Raw genomic sequence first — 23592 nt, forward strand, 5'->3', positions numbered from 1 at the left:
TCATTATTAAGCACCAACTATGAGATTAAAAAATGATGATGTAGACATAGACTTTCAAGAACTTTACTGCCTATACGGTTCTATATTGAGAGCTATGATAGAAAAAAATAAATTTTATCAAGATACAGAAGAATGCACCTCACCCAGAATTTACTTTTAAACCTAGAAATAATATAACCAATCTCCCTGGTTCTATACTTGTCCACCTCCAACCCATTCTCCCAAGTGCATACAGAATGATGTTTTTGAAATGCACATATATGGTTGGAAATCTTGGGATGTTTTCTGAAGGAAATGCCTCTGATGAAACCTGAAAGAAAGAAGTCTAAGGGAAAGAGTGCTCCAGACAAAGGGAAGACTCTGTACAACAGGAGTCAAAAGGGTGCTGTGAGTTAAGGTTAAAGCAGTTCATTGTGGATGAAGCACTCAACAGAGAATGGAAGTAGAAGCTAGTCAGCCAGCTTCAGACTCTGGGCTTTATCCTGAGCACAAAGAATTTTTTAAGACTTCTTTTCCACTTTGGTCAGTATTTATTGAGCTCCTAATTTTTCTTTTTCCTCTACATTCATGTACACACACACACGCACACACATCTATTAGTCACTTTTATTCCTAGACAAACACAATATCAAACATTCTGCAAAACCAAGAAGTCACATGGGATTTTGGATTGCATTTAGAAAACTAGCTAAACATATTATAAACCCTAGAGCTCATTAACCAGCTACTTCTGATTACTTTAAACCCATTAGTGTCACCTTAGGGAAACATCTATCTTTAGGGATTTTTTTTTTTTTTTTCTGATTACACCAATCACTTCCAAATGGAGAGCCAGCACTCCTCAAGTCTTACTTCTACACATATTCATGCGGCATGACAATTCTCAAAGCGAAAAAAATTCCCACTGCCCATGATGTTCAAGACCCTTGTTTAATTCTTCACCACCCAACTGTATAATGGCCGGAGGCCAGATTCTTAGGTTTCCTTCCTTCCAGCTATCCCTTTGCTTTATCCTTCTTGGTTCTCCTGTCTTGAAAGCTCATCTTTCACTGATCACTCTCCTATTTCAAACAATAATGCCAGGTTTTCTCATACCCTATGTCTATACACAGAAAACTACTTGTAGTTCTTCAGATACTCCCTCCTGTTTCATGCCTGTGGTGGCAGTGGTGAAGGGAGTGAGGGTAGAGAGGGGCAGAGGTAGACGGAAACAGAGAATCTCAAGCCAGCTCTATGCCCAGGGTGAAGACCAAGGCAGGACTTGATCTCATGACCTTGAGATCACAACCTGGGTCAAAATCAAGAATGGGACTCCTAATAAATTGAGCCACCCAGGCGCCCCATACCCATATACTTTTACACATAAATTATTCTCTCTTGATATCTGTTCCCCTCACTACCTTCCTGGACAAATGTTATCTTTAAGACCCATCTCAAGCATTTTTGAGTGTGTTCACTTCTTATTTTTTAGAACCTCTCCCCAAATCTGCAGTATGGAACACTCTTTCTTTTAAGTAACACCCATCATATTGTATACAATTATTTAAAATGGTCTTTCTGTCTTTAGGCTGGGGTAAAGACTGTTTATCATTTATCTTTATATCCTCTGTATCCAGACAGTACCTGGCAAGAAGTAGACATCAAATCAGAGACTGTAAATGAATTAATTATTCAGTGAACCAATGCCCAAACATAACAAAAAAGGGCCTCGTAAATTTGTGATGGAGATGGCTGAGTACTTTTGTGATCTCACAGGCTATCATTCCTCATTTATTAAATATTTTAAAATACTTATAAAGATATGAATCTTGGTTCTATTTTCTAGAAATCCTGATGGGTGCCTAGATGCTTCTGACTTGAGAATTCTGCTAAGAAATATGTTCTAAAGCAAGAAAGAACATCAGGAAATGTAACCAGCATGAAGATGAGTAGTAGAAAATCTTCCTCTTCTATTTACATATATCTCTTTGAAGCAAAGCAAAACCCTATGCACATACCCTATATTTCTTTTATTTTCTAACTACCTACTTATCCATCTGATAAGTAATCCATCTGAAAATTGTGAGATGTTCCTGTACTGTGCTAGGTGTTCTCTTGGGCAGGTGAGAGGCAAAGAGAAAATTCTGCATGTAAACCAGACTCTACTTCAGAAAAATTTAAAACATCCAATCACTTGTCCAGGAAATTTTACGATAAACAACACAGTCTTGATCTTGGAGTTAACGTGAAACATTTCCATTTCTTATTTCCTGCAGAGGATCTAACTAGGATTTTGGGGCCAGGCTATGAGTTTCATGTCTTTTTCAATGACCTTTTTTAATATTCCCATAATGTGGCTGGGTTGGCATCAATCTGACTTTTGGGGATCAAAAGTTTTGCTATTTTAGAGGCTTACAAAGTTGTTTCCCTTGCGTTATATATTATATTTTGATGCAGAACATCTACTCCTTGATTTTTCTTTTCTCCTTCACCTTCTAGAAGTCCAAAGACATTAACTGATTTTCTGTTGCCAAAACATGCCCCAACCATATATTCCCTGCAACTTGATGACTGCCCTTTGTTGTTGTTGTTGTTTTTTTTTTCCCTCAAAGTTAGCAACCTATTTTTTTCAAAAAATCTGTTACCCTCTTCCTCCCCTTGGGGAAGTCCTTTTTACTCAGGCTGTCTCTATGGCTGGAGTGGGGAGAGCCAGGAATTCTGGAAGTCTGGCTGAGAGCAAGGCTGGGCCAAACTTACTTATTTGTCTTTTGAGAGGCTGTTTTTGCCTAGTTGTTTACAGTTTTTGGCATGCTTTTCTCTCCTACCACTGACCCCCCATCGCAATTTCTTGTCATTGCAGAAGTTTCAGAGTCAATTCTCTATCACTTTTGCAATACCCCAAAGGCTCAATTACTCAGCCAACCTTTCCCCCTGCAGGTCAAAAGTGAAAAATCACTGTTCAGAGACTGTCTGATGGAAGAGCCAGCAAGTGGGCTACTCAAGAATGTGGTTTTTCCTGGGGGAACCTGGTGAGTTGCTGAAGAAAAGGAAAAAGAGAAGTGAACAGATATTGATTAAAACAAACCAATGACACCTCTTTTCAATAGGGTCAAGGGTAGACCAACTTCCCTGTCTGCTGGTTAGATGATGATGAGCCTGAAGGGACTCTGAGCATGGGGACTGGCAGAGCCACAAAATAGAAGGAGCCTGGGTCTCTAAATCACTGTGGAGAAGGTCATTTACCCAACAAATATATGAACACATGTTCTACTGTGTCAGGCCACTGAGATATGGAGATTGTTCATTAGAATAGTTAGCTTACCCAAATACAAAAGGGATATGAACACTCACAGGACTTTCAGGGAAGAAGGGCACTAAGCTGTTCCTTCCACATGCCAAGGACTCAAAGGCGTGCAGGAGAAGGTCTACCACAGCTGCATGTCCTTAGTAAGACAAAGGCTTTCACACGAAACACTCACTGGTGGATCCTTTGCTGGCTGAAAGGGGCAGTGTAGCAGTCATTCTCCTCCAGGTCTGGCAGTGTCTCCTTGTCCAGCCTCATGGGCTTCTTAGGTAACCATCTCCGAAACCTGCTTATTTGTTTATCGATCCTGTGGTACATGAAAGGCAAGACCAAAGGGTACAGCATGTCAGCATTGCCCCCAAAAATAAGAAGGAAGCCTCCACGGAGCAATAATTATAACACCAGACACCCCAGACACTCCCATTGTACATGAGTACATGACACCCCATTTCACAGACAGAAAGAAGAGAGTCTCAACTCCAGTGTTTTTTCAGTCTCATCACAGGACCTCAAAATTATTGTCTATGAAATAGTGGCCGAGTGTTATATGTTCACCAACATGCCAATAAATGACCAAGCCTGGAAGGCTCTGGAAAGGAACTGGACAGCCCCTTAAGCAAAGCAGCAGAGACTTTAACTGCTTACATTCTGCAGGTTCTAGAAATTCATTCTGTATTTGGAAAATTTCCCCATCTTCTCTTGGTTAGGGAAGTGCTCTAGCTGTAGTTAACTTTCAGCAGGGCAGCTGACAGCACATCCCAATGGGTTGCCTGTGTGCACAGAGCATGATGTCATGATTTGCTTCCTGCCTCTCACACCTTCCCTGAGCTGCCTCTCTTCAGACATCAGGCAGTTCAGCTTTCATTCTTTTAAGCTGACTCCATGGCTCTCAAGGTACAGGGGCACGATGACGCATGTGTCACTCTGGCCAGGGTGCACAAGGATGCAAAGTCACAGAAAACAACAGTGTTGTGAAGGTGGTTTACAAGACAGTTTTCCCCTGGCCCCCTCTTGATTTCCTCTGGCTTCTGCTTATGAAAACATCTGACTTCCAAGTGACCAGATTGTCAGTTATTCACAGAAAACCACCAGAAGGAACAAAATGCACAGCATACTTAAAAACAACTGTGCTATATCAGGTATCTATATCCACTAAAGCAAGTGTCTTCCAAGAGCACATATCAAATAGCATCTCAGTAAGGCAGAATGAACAGGTACCATACTCATTTTACATATCACAGAAGAAATCCATGGTGGTTAGGTATCCAGCTCAAATTACCCAGCCAGTGAATAAAGCCAGGAATGGAATGCAGGTTTGGGGCTCTTGATGTTAGTGATCACCACATCAAAACAGTTGATACTAGAACTACTAGAACTTCTGTAGTTCTTAAGAACTACAGAAGAGATGGAGTCTTCTAATGAAGAAAATATCTAAATGCCTTCTAAGTCTATTAATTACACATGGAATTTGGGTGGATTTTTTTCCAATTCAAAAAATATTTACAAGGCAATTTATCATTTTCAATGAAATTTCCAGGTTAAGGAATTGCTTTTTCTATAACCAATCAGCTCCAAGATGAACAATAATAGGAAACTCTTTTACCACTTCTTTTATTCCTGCAGGGTTCCAGTCTCACTATAACCCCCTTCTGCCCAGTGGTGGCTGGACTTTCTTCAGAACCCCTGAAAGTTCAAAGTGGAAAGATTCTCACAACTTTTCTAGGCCCTTCCTCTCAAAGGCAACTCATAGCTACCACATATATACGCACAGAAATCAAGATTCTACTAAAGGTCATGTGCCCAGAAAAGAAGAGCAAATTGGAAGAGCCCAAAGTGGGATGAGAGGAAACAGTTCCCATCTCCTCCATCCTTCCTTCTCCTGGTCCTCCCTCCCTCCCCACTCTTTAAAAAAAACTTGAAGTACAGTGACATAATGTGCATCAGAGACACAGTAGAACACAGTGACTGAGAACATGGGGTTGCAGTAATTGAATTTAAATACTGGTTCTGGGGGCGCCTGGGTGGCTCAGTGGGCTAAGCCTCTGTCTTCGGCTCAGGTCATGATCCCAGCGGCCTGGGACCAAGCCCCATCATCAGGCTCTCTGCTCAGCCGGGAGCCTGCTTCCCGCACCCCCACCCCCATGTCTGCCTCTCTGCCTACTTGTGCCTCTCTCCCTCTGTCAAATAAATAAATAAAATCTTAAAAAAAAAAATCCTGGTTCTGTAAATATTAGCAGTGTGACCTTGGGTAAGTTATTTAACTTTGTTGTGCCTTAATTTCCTTTTTTAAAAAAGTGGGCATGATAATACTCAATTCATAGGGTTATGGTGATTAATCAGTATATACATAAAATCTCCAGAAATATAGTGTACACTGAGTACCTGCTAATATTACTAACTTTCCCCCCAAATAAGAATTGAACAACCAGCTTGCCTCTTGACATTTCTTTTCTTTCTTTCTTATTTTTTTTTTTTTCAATTCAAAGTTAATTGTGTTTCACTGGCATCTACAACTTGTCTAAGTTCAATGATTTAGTCCTTAAATTGACTCATAAACTATACTTCCTAGGCTAAGCTGGTGGTCTTCCCCATAACTCCTGGCTTTATTTCATCTGATTGCCTTTAAACTCATTCAAGAAAAAGGACATTGGCCCAGAGCTTTTCATAATAGAGCTTTTACTCCCACACATCTCCAGTCTGCAGCACTAATCGGATTACACTTTGCAAGGTTCACATTCTTACAGAATCTGGGCTCTGTGTGCCACGACTATGAATTAAATCTAGCTGGGTACAGTGCTCAGTGTGGATAAAAACAAATAAAGCTGTGAAAAAGCAGGCATCAATACTCTATGGGAATGAAATGGCAGCTTTCGGCAACAGCTTATAGCACCACAATTTAAATGAAATGTGGAGATGGTGAAAAGAGAGTGGAACAGGGTAATGAAAATGATTCATTGAAAAATGAGGAGGGGCCAGAAGTGGAGGGAAGAGAAGGGATGCTCCTAAAAGAAGCTGGGGTGTGGAAATGGGGTGCTTAAACCCTGGATCTGTTGCTTATCAGCTGTGTGATCTTCCAGGAATCACTCACCTGTTTAAACCTTATTTTAAAATGTACTAATCATCATCATCAACCATCTTACTGATGTTGTTAGGAAGCCTACACATGGTGTGCACCCAATGCTTTGCAGAAACTGCCAGGTAAACAGTGTCATTAGCAACTTCTTAAGGACAAGGGAGGCTAATATAAAAGTGATGGAAAGCAGAGGACCTGGGCTTTTAAAACACTATGGTGGAAAAAAAGATATTCAAAAAATATCTTAAAAACAAAACCCCTGAGACACTGGCTGAGGGTTGGGGTAGGTGAATAGGCCTTCAGTGGGGTAACCTGAGGAGAAGCAGGAGGACAAATCATGGACTGTACAGGTTCTACCACATATGCTGGTCCATGCTGTGTGCTCTTCAAAATGACAGAAACAAATACTCAAATGTGGATAGCAGCTTGTACCCTCTTCTGTTTGGCAGAACAACTCCTGAAAGATGTGTGTATCCTAATCACTCGAACCTGTGAATATGTCATGCAACACAGCAAAGGGACTTTGCAGATGTAAGCAAGTTTATAGACCTTTAGAGAGGGAGAGCATCCTGGATTACTCAGGTGGGCCCAACTTCATCATATGAGCCATTTCAAAGGAGAGAACTTTTCTTAGCATAATACCCTCTAGCTAAGTGAAGTCAGTCAGTCAAAGACAAATACATGATTTCATTCATGTGTGGAACTTAAAAAACAAAACAGGTGAACATAGGGAAAGGGAGGGGAAAAATAAAACAAGATAAAATCAGAGACGGGGACAAACTATAAGAGACTCTAAACTCTAGGAAATAAACGGGGGGGGGGGGGGGGGGGGGACTGGGTGATGGGCATTAAGGAGGGCACTTGATATAATGAGCGCTGCATGTTGTAAGTCACTGATGAATGACTAAATTCTACCCCTGAAACTAATAATACCCTATATGTTAATTAAATTGATTTTAAATAGAAAAATAAATAAAAGGAGAGAACTTTATCTATCTAGACATAGCAAAGAGGAGGCAGAAGGGGACATCAGAGAGATTCAAAGTGTGAGAAGGACTCAACTGGGCATTGCTGGCTTTCAAAAGCCAGCAGCCAGGGAGTGCAAGCAGCCTCTAGAAGTTGAAAATTACCTTTGTCTAAGAGTCCTAAAGAATCTGCACAGAACTGAATTGTGCCAGCAACCTGAACAAGCCTAAAGATTATACTCCCTCATGGCCTCAAGAAGAGCCTTAGCCAACCAACACCTTGACATTAGCCTTGAGAGACCCTGAGCAGAGAAATCAGTTAAGCCTCCTCCCCTAGACTACTGACCTGAAAAATTATAAGATGATAAATTTGTGTTGTTTTACGCACCTAAATTTGCAGGAATCTGTTACAACAGTAATAGGAAATTAATACACCTCTGAAAACAGTCTTGATCTGATCTTCTCCTTGAGACCTGGCCATGGCTGGTCAGGCTCCCTATGCTGAGGCTAACACTCCACATGCTACTCCACCTGCCAGTTCCCAGCTCTGAGAACAAGGATCTGTTTCTCTGTGGCTGGATGACTATTGGCCACTCTTCAACAAACACTCTCATACCAAACTTGCTTCTTAGGATTCACTGAGGATCCTCTTCAACAGTGCAAGATAAAAACACATAGTGCAAGAACCACCAGACTGGAAAGCATGAGACCCACGTTGGGTTTCTGATTCTGCTGTTTTTTAGATATTACATGTTGCTGGTGATTTGGGCAATAGTATCTTGGCTATATCCTAAACAAACTTAAGTTAATAGAGAGCTTTCTTTTTCACAATATAATGGATAACCTTTCATACAGATGAAGGACTCTGAAGTTAAAGTAGGTTCACAATTTGTTGTACATCTCTCTAGTGATAAGTCCTATGCTGAGTAAGTGACTAAACCTCTTTGAGTGAATGCACCCATTTCATGAGTCAGTGGTGAGGACTTACACAAGATAACAAATATCAGGTGTCTGCTCATTGCCTTATATGTACAAAATGCTCAGTTCAGTGGTGGTGTCTAGGATGAAGAAGATGATGAGGATGATAAACTATTATGTAGAGTTATCAATGGGAATTCAAGAACTAAGATTCTCACTTCTATATTGAAGTCTGTGCCCCCATCTCCATCTAATAAACTTCCCTAAAGAGGCAATCCTGAAATTCTCTTAGTTACAGATACTAACTAGAAAGTATCCAATTTGTCTCTTGAATATAGGAATTGGGCATACTTAATAAAGTCTTCACTGACTGGGAAAAGCAAAGAGAAAATGTTGGCTTATTGATTTAGTATTGATTTTGGTTGGACACATTGTCACTGTTCTATTTCTGCCATTTATTGAGCCTTATAGAGGCTCATTTATTGAGTATTATAGACTATATAGGAAAATCAGTAAGGAGACAATTGATCAGTCATGCACTTGGGCATTTCTAGCCTTAACTTGTCAAGCTAGTATCTGGACTAAAAGATGGATATTTTTATAGAAAGTATTACAGTAAGTTCAGCCACCACCACCCCACCACCCCACCCCTGCCAAGTTCTGGTTCATGACAGGTCAGATCCGGCGTGGCTGTAAAGAGTTGGCAGCCCAGCACAGGCAGATGGGCACAGACTGCCCATTCTGGTGTGCTGCACCTTCCCAAGCTGTGCCTTGGAAATGTGCTGTGGGAAGGTTCTGCTTGAACCTCTTTGATTTTTGGTTCCCTCAGCTGCAAAGGGAAGACTATCCTATTCACCTTAGGAGTGGTGATAATTAAAGGCCACATGCCAAAGGGCTTCACTCCCTGCATACTAAGCCATCAATAGGCCTTTATAAATTACCTGCTGTGTGCAGAGCCCCAACCTGGATGCTGTGGGTATACCCTGAAGAAGACAAGGCCTTTCCCTTGAGCCACCAGGACCCAGGAGGGAGTTTGTACTGACAACTTAATTAGGCTAAATGAAATGAAATAGGCTACTCCAGAGACACCTGCTTTTCCCCAGACCAGAATATTAGAATAGCATCACATTTCTAACAGATTACATTTTCAGGGATGATATACCTAGAGGGAACATACAGATAAACTTTTCTTTCTTCCTTCCTTCCTTCCTTCCTTTCTTTCTTTCTTTCTTTTCTTCTTCTTCTCCTTCTCCTTCTTCTTCTTCTTCTTCTTTTTTTTTTTTTAAGGTGGAGGCACCACACAGAGCCCTACATTGTAATAAATGAAGCCCTCCTGGACTGATAACAGTTAGACAGCAGGAGCCTTGAATTTCTTTTTCTTCTTCTGAGAGCCAAGTCTCCTATATTTATAGCCTCTTCTTGGATAGGAGTTAGGATTCTTTTAGGTCACAAGGCTACTAACTGGGGCACAACCTAAATATCTCATAGCAGATTCCAAAGGCTTTGGAACATTTACATATATTAATTTTTTAATACTAGGATAGAAAATATAAGTCATTTTGTCATTTATCTGTATATGCAACTGATAAGATTACAACTGCACTGAATGTATCATGTAGCAGGGGCAGCAGACATTTTGCCCAATGACTGCAAAGGATAACATCAGGCAGGTGCATATGGGGGAGTGGACGGAAAAGGAATGAGAAGGAATGAGACATTAGCTACAAACCACTGACCATAATCCAATTTGTTCCTTTGTAATCACATCTTCTACTGACTCTATTTGCAGTATTTGGCAGAGGCAAAAATGGGGGTGGGGGGCGAAAGACGGATGATAAATTCTCTTTCTTTATTGAATAGACAATTTATAAGGCCTATAAATCTTCCCAAAGAGTCAAAGGAGCATTTAATGGACCAAGTACATGATGAAAATAGCATTTAATCGAAAAATATAAATCTGAATTACATGAGTGTATTTTATGGGAGTCAGGTGATTCTCAAAAATAAAGATGTTTGTGAAAAGATGCTTTATGTCTCTGCCTGCTCAGAAATTTTATAATATAATTTCCCTTGGCTTTAAAGGAGATAAGGTTGTTTCAGGGAGGCTTTTGCAAAGCAATGAAATTATTATTTAAGTGGATGAAACTAAAACCTAAATTGAATATCCATATTTAGTATGACAAGAGAATTTTAGAATACTGAGTCAATGTTTTATTACTGGTGTACAACGAGGACAGCCAGATATAGATATGCCCTTCAATTTGGCCTATCAGAGCTGTCTACAAAGAGATACTTTCCATTGTCTAAATCTGTCCTGAGGTGAAACAAGACTTAAAATAGATAACAAAATTTCTGACAAACTGCACTTTAAAAATGACACCGGACATTGGGCTTCACTAAGGTATACCACTACAGTGATGTGGTAAGCAATGAATGTCTTAAAAGGTAATCTGAATTGATGGGTCATACTACCAGTTAGTTAGGATTTCTCTTCCCTTCATTTGTCTGAGTCTTCCAGTGACTTCCAATGCCCGAATTCTTTTATAGTTATGATTTATGCACTCTTATGGCCTGACTTTTTCAGGCCAAAGATGACTGTTCAGTAAATTGTACTTTCAGTTCAAGAAACAAGGATTTCCCAAACTCCTACTCACTCAAAACCTCTCTGCTGCTCATGGAGAATATGTGATTGGTCCCTTGTCACACAGTCTCCTCTCCTCTGCTTCCTTTTCTTGGCTACTGTTCTTAAGCCTGTCCCTCCTCTATTTTCCTCTGTCTCAAAATTTATGAGGGTAGTATTGATCCCTCATTGCCTCTAATTCATCAGGGCCTTCCATCCCCCACCAGCTGTAATCTGGTTTCTATTACCCTCCTCTCTGCAGTCCTCATTCTCAAAACATAGTCCCAGATCAGCCACATTAGCACCATTTAGGATCTTGATAGAGGTGCAAAATATTGTGCCTCATCTCAGAAACTCGTGGAATGGGCTAGATAAGCTGAGTACTAAAAAACCCTGAAGATAATCCTGAGGTCCACTCAACTTTGAGAATCATCTCTCATGGAGACTGCTATCATGGTAGTTATCACTAACTTCTAAATATTAAAAATTGATTCTCATCTCTCAGCCTCCATCAGAAGTTGAAGAACACCCATTTTTATGAGAACTCTTTCTTGGTCTCTTTGACATTGTCCTCCCTTAGGTTGCCTCTTTCTTAAATTATTATTTTTCATTTTTCTTCCATCTCTTCCTGCCTTCTTAATGAGATTTTCCAAGGACTTGCCATTGGCCTTCTTTTTGCATTTTAGTCCTTCCCTGGGGAACTCTATCCACTCCTCTGACTCAAGTCATGACTTCTATACTTCAGACTCCCAAACTGGATTCTCTAGCCTTGCTCTCAATTGCTTTGCCATCATTTCCAGAGGGCCTCAGGACACCTATGTGTCAAAGACCTACTGTGAGTTATAATACAAGATTATTAAAACAAAAATCATCATCTTTCTCACCATAGCCATATCTCTTCTGAATTTCCACTCTCCTTTTACCATCAACAATTTTCCAATTCCTTAGATATGGAAACCTCTTTCTCATCCCCCCCCCCCATTTCCAAATAATAAGTCTTTTTGCCTATAATTTCACAATCTTTCTCATACATTTTGCCTTTTTTCTCTGTAGATTATTTTTCATCTATCCAAGGAGAACTGTAATCTGAACGTTCTTTGGAGTAAAAACTGAAGGGACAGAGAGATTATGGCTTATTTTAAGGAAGAATTTCCTAAAAGTCAGGTACCCACAGTTGTGTTCTGAAATTCCCTGTCTCCACAGATGTTCAAACATGGGCTGGCTGACCATATAGCAGAGGTTCAGGTATCTGCTGAATGGCTGGACTTGATGACATTTGATGTCCAATCCAAGTTTGAGATTTATGGTTCCTTTTACACCATTTTCTTTCAAGCCCTCATTGCTTACCTCCCCTCCATAGTGAGGGCAAATGTTTCAGTTCCAAGTCTGTGTCTGACACTTCAGCCACACTGGTTTTTCTATGCTTTTCTTTGTGATCTCCTTTTTCCTCATTCAAATCTTCTCACATGTGTAGAGATTCATTTTCCCACTCACCCCATCTATTATGTGCTAGGTACCAGAAATATAGAATTGGATAAGCCATCCTTGCCTTCACATACCATCCAGGTGGAGAGGTGGACATCAACACCATAGATTAGAGGACAGGTCCAGCAATCTTGTGTTTTAATAAGCCCCCCAGGTTATTCTTTTTTTTTTTAAGATTTTTTTTTTTTTATTTATCTCACATAGATCACAAGTAGGCAAAGAGGCAAGCAGAGAGAGAGGAGGAAGCAGGCACCCCACAGAGCAGAAAGCCCGACGTGGGGCTCGATCCCAGGACCCTGGGATCATGACCCGAGCCGAAGGCAGAGGCTTAACCCACTGAGCCACCCAGGTGCCCCACGCCCCCCCCCCCCACGTTATTCTAATGCTGGTTAAAGTTTGAAAACTATAGAGGACTACTGATATAGGCTAATATGTTATCTTGGGATTTTATAGAGGGTCATTATATGACAAGGGACTAATCTAAATCATGGTGAATCCAAATGCCATGGCTATAGTCTAAGCAAAGAAGCACTGCTCAGTAAAGATATTGCACAGGGAAATTTTGGAAAACACATCTTGGTTTCTTTGGATGTCAATTCTTATATCATACTTTATTGAATGTACATGCATTTGAGTAAACCCACTAGAACATGTCAATTACTCTTATATTTTGCACAGCACATAAACAGAGCAAACATAAATCTTAATTCTCACAGAACTGAACAAAAAGGATTTTCAGAGAAATGCAATGGTCTCCAAATTTAACCATTAGCTCAGCTCAGGGTAAATGATTACATAAGACCAATTAAAATTTTAAAATTAGATTTCCAGTGATCACAATAGAATTGAATTATAGGACATCATTGATGCTTCTCCCTTGTTCCCTAATGTCTCAAAAAATTAAGAAACAAACTTTAGAAAGATACATAGTACATTAAAGGCAATCTTTAGCCAGTAGAATGTTGGGTGGGTGGGGAAGGCTAAAAGAAAAAAAAGGGGGGGGGTAGAAAGGGCTTTTGATAAGGTAATACATCTGCATACTTTATTAACAAAATGTTACTAACATAGGAGGGCCCCACCCATGGGGTGGGCTAGACAGCTATCAGCTTTTTGAGATGTTGATTATCTACACTTCAAGATTTCAAGTTACTTATGGTGGAGGGTGGGGTTATGTAGAAAAAAATAACATTCAGACCAAAGATGTGCTGAACATCTGGGTTTTTTGGTAATTTGTCTAAGAGAATAGGCTAAAGACAAAAAGCAGCCCCAACAGAACTGCAGATAAATGCTGTCCTTCCAAGTGTGGAGAAATCATAGGAAAGATTCTGAGAGAAACATTCCCATCTTGCTTTTTTCTTTTCAGGCTAACCTGAAATAGCGATTTTTGGATTGCCCTTGGAAATCACTTTTGCCATGGGACAAAAGCTCATCCTCCCCAGCTCGTATTCCTTGTCATTGTTGGAACAAACAGGCCAACATATCAAACACATCATGACAAAGCATGCTACTAACCTGCTCATGAACTTGTACCGGCGGGGCAGGTAATAGATTTTTCTCCTGGAAGAACAGCAAAAATGAAGCCAGTCGAGAAGAAAACCCATCGTCAGTTACAGTTTGAACTAGCAAGGAAGGAAAGGAGATTGAAGATAGAAGCCTGTAAGAGGTGAAGAAGAAAAAACTAAAAAGAGATTAACAGTGAGAAATGTAGTGGGAACATAGGGCATGCATTTGAGTCATGAAATCTTATGAAATACTGTCCATTGATATTTCATCTCATTATCATAATTTTTTTTTTCTTGGTCACTCCTTGCCTACATAGCCAGTGCAGAGCAATGATTTGGGGCAACTGGTATTTGTATGAATTTAGCTGAGGTCAGCTTTTTTTCAAGGAATGAAGAAATGGATTGCCATCTGGCTGGCAACATGCACAATTTAATGGACATACTATTATATTAGCTAATATTTACAGAGCACTTTAGTTTACAGAACCCTTCTCTCCTTTGATATAGACAAGGTAATATAAAAAGATGTATTTTACAACTAGTATGGGAAGAACACTAATCAGGATCAACATCCTGCTGCAAATAACCACACTAGTGAATACTACCTAAACACTGGCCCTAATATAGGTGAGTTAAGTAGATAAAACAAAGAATCTTGGAGGGGAGTTGGGGAAAATTGGAAGGGGAGGTGAATCATGAGAGATTAGGGACTCTGAAAAACAATCTGAGGGGTTTGAAGTAGCCGGAGGTTGGGAGGTTGGGGTACCAGGTGGTGGGTATCATAGAGGGCACGGATTGCATGGAGCACTGGGTGTGGTGAAAAAATAATGAATACTGTTATGCTGAAAATAAATAAATTTATTTAAAAAATACAAAAAACAAAACAAAACAAAGAATCTTGGAAAAAATCCGTTAAAAGTGAGACTGAGACAAACCGTAAGAGACTCTTAATCTCACAAAACAAACTGAGGGTTGCTGGGGGGGAGAGGGGGTGAGGAGAGGGTGGTGGGGTTATGGACATTGGGGATAGTATGTGCTATGGTGAGGGCTGTGAAGTGTGTAAACCTGGAAATTCACAGATCTGTATCCCTGGGGCTAATAATATATTGTATGTTAATAAAAAAATAAAAAATCATAAAAAATGTGAGACTGTTAAGGATGTGCTGTACTTATTTATATCTGCATTTTTAAAGCATTCCAGATAAAATTTAGGATGTAATTTGAATGGGGAGCATATGGATTAGATATTTTTAAAAAACTGCAGTCAGCCTTTTCATAGTTAGGGCTTCCACCAATGGAGTAGTAATGAAACTGATGTGGTTTATATGTATTCTGATACTATGGAAAATGGGATGTCTACATACAACTTTCTTTGTAGATCTGTGAAAACTTAAAAATATATTCATGTTTTTAATAGGTAAAACAATGGAGACAATAAGAAGCAGTGGTTGTTAAGGGTTTGTTCTGGGGTGGGCAGCACAAGGGATGGACAGATGAAATTAGGGCAGTGAAATCATTCTGTGTGATACATAATGGTGGATACATGATATTATGGATTTCTCAAGACCCACAGAAATATACAACTCAAAGAGTGAACCTTAAACTGAACTATGGACTTTAGATAATAATAATAATACATCAACATTGGTCTATTAATTGTAACAAAGATACCACATTAATGCAACATAGTAACAATAAGGAAACTGTGAATGGGATGAGAAGAGATATATGGGAACACTGTACTCTCAACTCAAATTTTTGTAAACTTAAAAATGCCCTAAAATTAGTCTATTAATTAAAAAGAGTCCATATCCATGGACATACAGGTATTTAAGAAGCAAATTTTGTTTACAACTTCCCATAAGAAAATTATTTTTCAACTTTGTTTCAAACATTATAGGGATAAAAATCCAAGAATACTAAACCTGGGATTCAAAAGTGTAATCTACAGAAAAAAAAATACATATAACATTCTTTGAGGCATCCACATGTAGCCAAACTGATATTTGTACATTTTGTTGAAGTGATATGGCAGAAAAATTCCTCCTTTGGAAATACATAGATCTTCTTAGGCTACAGTTATTTATCTGAAACACTGGATAAAATAATAGCACACACTTTAAATGCATCAGGTTGTAGCTAGTGAAGCTATGCTTAGGTAAAATCACATCAATATTTATGAGAGCAATTAGTGTCCACACATAAACAGTATTGTCTCCTAAAACTGTCTTGCAGAAACCCCTACATTTAAAAAGAACATTATTCATAGTTATTGTGGTTATCATTTATTCCCTGGATCACATTCTCTTAATAAAGGAAGTATTAATGTTGCTTGAAGGCAGCACTTCCTTGTTATGTAATGAGCATATAGGAGTGTTAGTTATGATACAGTCAGGCCCTTCATATATAATGTGCTTCCAGGTACAAGGAACTTGCTGTGCGTTAACACTGCTCAAGTTACAATTTGCTTGGGTCCTTGGCTTGAAAAGTGTGTTCTGGCAGAAGGTTTTGTGAGATTGCTCAGAGGGATAATGTATCAATTTCACTAAGTTTTACTATCACACTTACATCAGAATGTAGACTTTTGATTGTTGGCTATAAGATGTTGGTCTGATATATATGACTGTATCTAAGCACAGATTTCATTTTCCTTTTGGCTTTTATGTGTAATATAGCATTAATCCATAGTGGACAGTTATAGCATTGATAAATAACTGGCTTTAATTATAACTATAGTAAATAAGTTTCAATGAAAACTAAATTGATAAATGACTCAAGTGATTTTATATATTTTTTAATTCTTGGATTCTCAGATGTCTTTGTTACATTTTAAATACAAAAATAAACCAAACCCCTCAGATTGGGGGTGGGAGGTTGGGGGAACCAGGTGGTGGGTATTAGAGAGGGCACGGATTGCATGGAGCACTGGGTGTGGTGCAAAAATAATGAATACTGTTATGCTGAAAATAAATAAATAAATAAATCGAAAGTTCAGAACTATGGTTATCTCAATTCCTTTGAGAATTTTGCCTCAACATAAACAGATGCTAGAAATCCCAGCCTGTATTTTGACTTGGTATCAGAATATAAAGGCCAATAAACAAAGAAAACAAGATACACCAGGGAGATACATTACAGACCTCTGAATAGAAATTGCCCTTCTCTAAATGGGTCCCTAGCGCCTCTCTGTCTCTATAATTTTCTACAGCTCATTAGGTGGTATATTTTAGAATTGGCACCAGTTTGCCTGGTTTCTGTCATCTGACTTGTTCTTATGGGCAAATTGTGGATCAAAAGTATTTAATTCTTTATTCCCATTAGAACTGTCCTTGGTACTAAATCCCTCCATCTCCTTTAGAAGATTCCATTATTTACTTTCCATATATCTTGGCATTTATAATTTCAAGTTTAATACTTTAGCAAATGCAGATCACTTTTCCTTAATCTTTATGGAAAATATGAATATTCACTATGAGATGAAGGTAAATTAATACTTTAAATAACTAAGCAATCCACATAAAGTATTTTCTAATTACCCTTGGGAAAAATACCAATGCTTGTGCTTGTACAGCATTTATGACCCGACTTTTTAAAAATTTAAAAATTTTAAAAAATTTTAAAAGTGTATCACATTTTTATGAAATTTCTTGAACTTGCTTTATTGGAAGCAGATTTGAATGTCAGTAAAGACCTGCACCATTGATGTCTGGAGTGTGGCCATTCAAAGCAACAACACACAGGGCTTCTGAAAATGGCATTTTGGAAATGAAAATCCTACTTGGAAAAGGCTTCTTTCTCACAGGCACTTGACATATCTACCTACTAAGGACTGAATTAGCCAGGAATTTTCACAAAAAGTCATGAAGTCATTAGAAGTCATGAAGACTTAACGCATTTCCTAGATATTTTAAGAATCCTCTCTAATACTACTCCAGTCTGCATTTCAGTTTTATTTGTTTCAACAGAGGAGCATATTAGTTTTACAAGGAAGCAGCAGAGAGTAGGGAAATACATATTTACACCTACCTGAAAGGCATTCTTACATTCATTTGTTCTGCATATCTTCCAAGCACTTCCCATGGGGCATGCAACTTCACAAAGATAATGTCACTATTTATTAGAGAGGACTGAAACAGAAAAAAGAAACTAAATTGAAAAGTATATCCAAGTCTCCTATGGCTTAAATTGAATTGGAACTTAGAACACATGAACCTATATGGAGTTTAAGATTTGGGGCATTCTTCAGCAAAAAATTGGGTCCTTACATGTGCATCTATTCATTCAAAAAATATACCACTGTGTGTCAGGCACTGGAAACCCAGCTGTGAACAAAAGAGATATGAATGACATTTACATTCTGCAAACTTACAAACAAAAAAAGAAATAGGCAAAAAAAGTTTAAAAGAAAGGGATGAATTCAGGTAATGATGAATGTTCTGAAGATAATGAAGTTAATGGGAGAAGTTATAGGGATGGGGTCACACTACTTTGGGCAAGGGGTTCAGAAAAGGCTCCTCTGCAAAGAGGACATACAAATTTGAGACAAAAAGGAGCCAGGACTGGGGGAAAGCATGGGATGAGTGATCTAGGTACAAAGACCCTAAGCTGGGAAATTGCTTGGTGTGTCTGATGTTCTAGGGGCAGTAAGGAGAGCAGGGTGGCTGGAGTGTATACATCATGAAAATTAGCATAAGAGGCTAAAAAGGTGAGGGGAATCAGTCTGTGCAGTGCTTTACCAGCCCCAACAGAACAACTGAACCCTATTTTAGGAACACTGGGAAGTCATTTTGAGTTAGACTTTCAAAGATCACTGTGGCTGCTGCATGGAGAAAATAATGTAAGGAAGGAGAGCTGCAGCAAAATCAGAGAGAAAAGATGCTTTCAACCAACCAGGCAAAAGCCAAAAATTGGTGGTGGTGCAGAAGGAGGAACTTGATGTGAGTCTTGACTCGGGGTCAGTGTCAGGGAAGGCTTTTTCAAAGGACTGTGTTCTTTGGCCCAAAACTTCTGCCTCCTCTTGGGCTTTTAATCAATACAACACATAGAGAGGGAAGTAAATGATGACTTTGCATTTTATTTTTTTAAGAGATTTTATTTATTTGAGAGACAGAGAATGAGCAAGAAACAGCGTAAACGGAGGGAGGGCCAGAGGGAGACGGCCCTCCTTGCTGAGCAGGGAGCCTGACGTGGGACTCAATCCCAGGGCTCTGGAATCATGACCTCAACTGAAGGCAGACACTTAACTGACTGAGCCACCAAACCACCAAGGACTTTGCATTTTAAAAACCACCCAACAAGACCAAAAGGACTTCTCCAATTAGATTTTCTTTGGAAGTTATTTCCCAGGGGGAGGGCTGGGTTGTGGAAGGAGGTAGAAGAAAAATGAGAAAATAGTGAGCCAAACCAGCTTAAACCAGCAAAATGGACTATTATTTATCCGTATCTTTTTCACACGGCTCATTCTGGACTGCATGCCATTTAAATTTTTATAGTATAAGAATGTCAACAGATGTGTTAGGCTTTTGTGATTAACCTCTCCTTGTAACTGTATTCATAAACAGTCCAATAGTTTAACATGCTGGCAAAAACAGAAGCCCAAATTTATGGGGTAAATTTGCACTATAGAGAATTGTTTTTAAATTCCAGATGATGTGCAATTACAATTCATTGCTCAAATTCTCATTCAAAGTCATCTTGCTGGGCTTATAAATATTATACTTAATTTATAAGAATTCTTCAAGATATTATAAAAATCAAATTGGTATCAACTACAAACTTCCCAGGGACTCTGACAGGACTAAATTTCCCAAAAGGAGGAGGACCTGGGCCCAAATCCACCATGGTGAAGAGCACCCTTTGATATTGGTCTAAAAAACCAAACATTCTGGCAATTCAGGCTAAAATGAAGTTGTATATTCTAGCTTGGGACAAGCAGACCTCTGACTGTAAGTCTCCTAAAAACAAGGAAAGTTTCTATTATTCACAGTAAAATCCTCTGGGTCTAGCACAATGCCTGGTCCAGAGGGAGCACACAACCAATACTTTTCTAATTCAGAATATGGTTAGTGAAATGTGAACAGTTAGTCCTGGCCCTGATGAAAGTTGTTTGTCCTGTGAAGCAAGAAGTAACTTCAGATGAAGTGACTCTTAGAACCAACATATCTGGTAACTGCAAATGAGGAGCCCAGCCAGAGCACAGACAAGCTAGTACACACTGAAGATGTAATGGACCAGTGCTGGGTCTCTTTGCATGAACTGGTTTTCTATTTAGTAACTCATTATATCCAATCCTCTCTGTACTGGGTGCTTAGAGCTTTGTAGCCAGGGTGAGTGGGAATGAGCTCACAGGTGTCAGTGTCCATACAGAACATGGAGAAATAGCACACACCCACGAAAATCTCCATCCTGTCCCTTTCATGTCTGCAGATGCAGATCTGAGATGGTCTCAGCTTATAAGTTGAGTTTTTTGTACATCAGAAAATATTGACACTTGTTTTCCAATATATAGTATAGTTATCTAAGTTATAAAACAAAAGAAAGACTTCATTTTCTTTTAAAAAAAGGATCTTATTGTTTATATTAAAGACATACTTTAGAGTCTGGGAAGGTTTTGTGGCTCTCCCACCTAAAATGTTAATTGTGTAATGGGAATTTAAACTCAGATTTCCACAAGATTCTACATTCACTTGTTCTTTCTTCTCTCATCTTCCTATGATACAAAGAGGGAAACTGCACAAGGAATATGTTAATGTGAATGATTCAAAGACTCAACTGAACTATGACTTATAGCAGAATATCATCTTAGGATATACTCTCTCCATGAAATTATTGTAATTGCTAGGTTTACAGAAAGTAAATATAGTAGAAGACAAATCATTTTGTATATCTCCATGAATATATAAAAACATTAAAGAGAAATCATTAAAATATTCTACTTAGGGCACATTTTAAATGCTACAGTTCTGTGCATGGAAAAGCCAAGTTCATTATCTGAATGCACACAAAATCAACTAAAATTCTAATGTGGGATCTCTTCCATTTTCTGCATAAAAGTATAGCTGTTTTGATTTATTCAGCATGATAAAAACAACTTCATTTTGCTTATTTCAATTATAACAATAATTATAAAGCCATCACTTTACTATTATCTTCTAGACCTTTGTAATTTTGGAAGCACTTTGACATTGTTACCTCATTTTACTCCTACATAAACCTTGTAAGAGAGGCTTTTTCTTTCAATTTCTTAGAGGCGGAGAGAGAGAGTGGCCAAGTAATTCACTCACAGCCAAACTGAACATTTATCCCAGATACAGTTAACACTCACATCCCTTGGCTCCCTTGTCAATTCTACCTAATAAATTCTGAGGTTTAAATAAATAAATAAATCCATGGCTTTGTACATACATTGAAGATACCTAATTTCTGAACTGTTCATTTATTAGTTTATAAAAAATAAACTGAGTTCTATATCTTAGAAAACAAAGCAACAAAAATGAAGCAATATTAAGCTATTAAGAACGGAAATTTTATTTGAGACAATTAAAAGTTATTTTTATAATCTTGAGAAAATGTTAGCTGAATTCCCTTGGATGACGATGGATGTCTATTCATAGGCTGTGTGTGTGTAACTTATTACTTGCATTCAATTTTTCAAGGAGGAACTGAACTTCAGCCCAGAAAAATAAATATGAAACAGATTACTGCTAATTATATGGCTCATATATCACTCTTTTCTCTACCACTGAATGATTACACTACATTTCTAAATGGGTTTTTCCTCATTATTTAGCATTCCTTTCCACATAAATCCAAGAGTGCAAGTGACAAAGCAAAGAGAAATGAAAATGATTTTTGGAAACAGAGTTTCATTAATATCCCATCCCTTAGGTTAGAAACATGGGAAGAAGAAAACATCCTGAGAAATTAAGAAGTAGAATGGAAACTACCTGCAGTAGAAATAGATAACATTCACAGAAAACATTCCTTCTTTCTTTCCTTCATTCAACAAGATCCTTTCAACACCTTCTAGGCACTTGATGCTAGGAATGCAGGATAATATATGTCCTGGTCCTGGGTATGTCCTGGGTAGGCCATGATTTAGTAAGGGAAATTTACATCAAGCAATAGCAAGGAAAAGAAGAAATATCATGCCATTTTCTAATTCAGGCCATCTCTCTAAGACACATGTATGGATGTACACATATTTACATCTCATGACCCTTGATACCATTGCTGAGAAGGAGATGCTACTGGGGTGACAAGTTTGGAAGTGGGGGATAGAGATAGAGTACAAACTCAGTTTTGGAAATGTTAACTTTCAGTTACCTATGAAAAGATGCCTGTGGGTAGTTAAGATAAATTAGTCTGGAGTGCAGGGGAGCAGTCTGGGCCAGAGATATAAAGTAAGCATGGCCAGGACATAGATGGTATTTAAATCTATGGGATTTGAAGAGGTCACTTTGAGAGCCAGTGCAGGGCTACATGGGTAGTTGAAAATCAGAGGTTAATTTAAGAATGCAGCCCCTGCATTTAAAATCTTTGAAGTAAATACCTAGTAGTCCAATTTCTGGGTCATAAGGTAAGTCTACTTTTAATTATTTGAGGAACCTCCATACTGTTTTCTAGAGTGGCTTCACTAGTTTGCATTCTCACCAGTAGTGTAAGAAGGTACCTGCACCCCGATGTTTATCACAGCAATATCCGCAATAGCCAACCTATGGAAATAACCCAGATATTTATCTGCAGATGAATGGATAAAGAAAATGTGGTATTTATATATAATGGAGTATTACTCAGCAACCAAAAGGAATGAAATCTTGCCATTTGCAACAACAAGGATGGAACTATAGGGTATTATGCTAAGTGAAATAAGTCAGTCAGAGAAAGACAATTATCATATGGTTTCTCTCATATGTGGAATTTAAGAAACAAAACAGATGAACATAGGGAAAGGGAAGGAAAAATAAAATAAGACAAAATCAGAGAGGGATATAAACCATAAGAGACTCTTAGCTCTATGAAACAACTGAGGGTTGCTGTGGGGCATGGGGTAACTGAGTAATAGGAATTAAGGAATGTACAGAATGGAATGAGCACTGAGTGTTATATGTAACTGATGAATCATTAAATTCTATCTATGGAACTAAAATTACACAATATGTTAACTATATTGAATTTAAATAAATTCAAAGAGGAAAAAAGCTAAAAAAAAAAAAAAGAATGCAGACTCTGAGGTCAGATTATACATATTCATGTTCTTATGTGTCTCTCTTACTAGCTCTGTGATCTTGGGCAAGCTGTTTAACCTCTCTGTGCCTTAGTTTGTTCAACTGTAATATGGGAAATGATAGCAAAATCTAACTATGGAATCATATTAAATGGCATAATATGGATAAGATGCATAGGTAAAACATGTTAGTTATCATGATCTCCAAGAAGGGCCATGTCATATTGATGATGTTGGGAAGAACACAGCACTCCTAATCATCCAAGTTACAACCTATAAATAAGGAACCAATACCTGAAGAGAATTTTTGACTACAAGTCTAAGTCTGAAGAAACCCACAGAGGCAAGCCCCCAATTCCTGTCTCAGGTGGCTCCATGGCCCCCAGGGTCTCTTACATGTACCTTTAAGAACATTCATTCATTCAATAAGATTCAACAGACATTCCTTGAGTACTACATATCAGATACTCTGCTCAATCTCCAAGTAGACAGAATTTAGAGCAGTAAACAAACATTAAAC

At 38.5% G+C, this 23592-nt stretch overlaps 1 protein-coding gene across 7 annotated transcripts in view; it reads right to left on the bottom strand.

Annotated features, from left to right (window-relative positions):
* Window positions 1-23592, bottom strand: part of ANO4 (anoctamin 4) — a 457591-nt gene that overhangs the window by 147233 nt on the left and 286766 nt on the right. For 6 of the 7 annotated variants that reach the window (XM_059402257.1, XM_059402256.1, XM_059402258.1 and 3 more), the window contains 3 exons: window positions 17873-17973; window positions 13857-13901; window positions 3459-3590 (listed from right to left, as the gene is read on the bottom strand). In XM_059402257.1, the coding sequence (XP_059258240.1) occupies window positions 3459-3590; window positions 13857-13901; window positions 17873-17973 (278 nt within the window). Of the gene's footprint in view, window positions 1-3458; window positions 3591-13856; window positions 13964-17872; window positions 17974-23592 lie in introns of those variants that run through there. The other variant, XM_059402262.1, reaches the window with a different exon arrangement.

The sequence above is a fragment of the Mustela nigripes genome, chromosome 6 (genome assembly GCF_022355385.1).
Source record: "Mustela nigripes isolate SB6536 chromosome 6, MUSNIG.SB6536, whole genome shotgun sequence".
NCBI lineage: Eukaryota > Metazoa > Chordata > Mammalia > Carnivora > Mustelidae > Mustela > Mustela nigripes.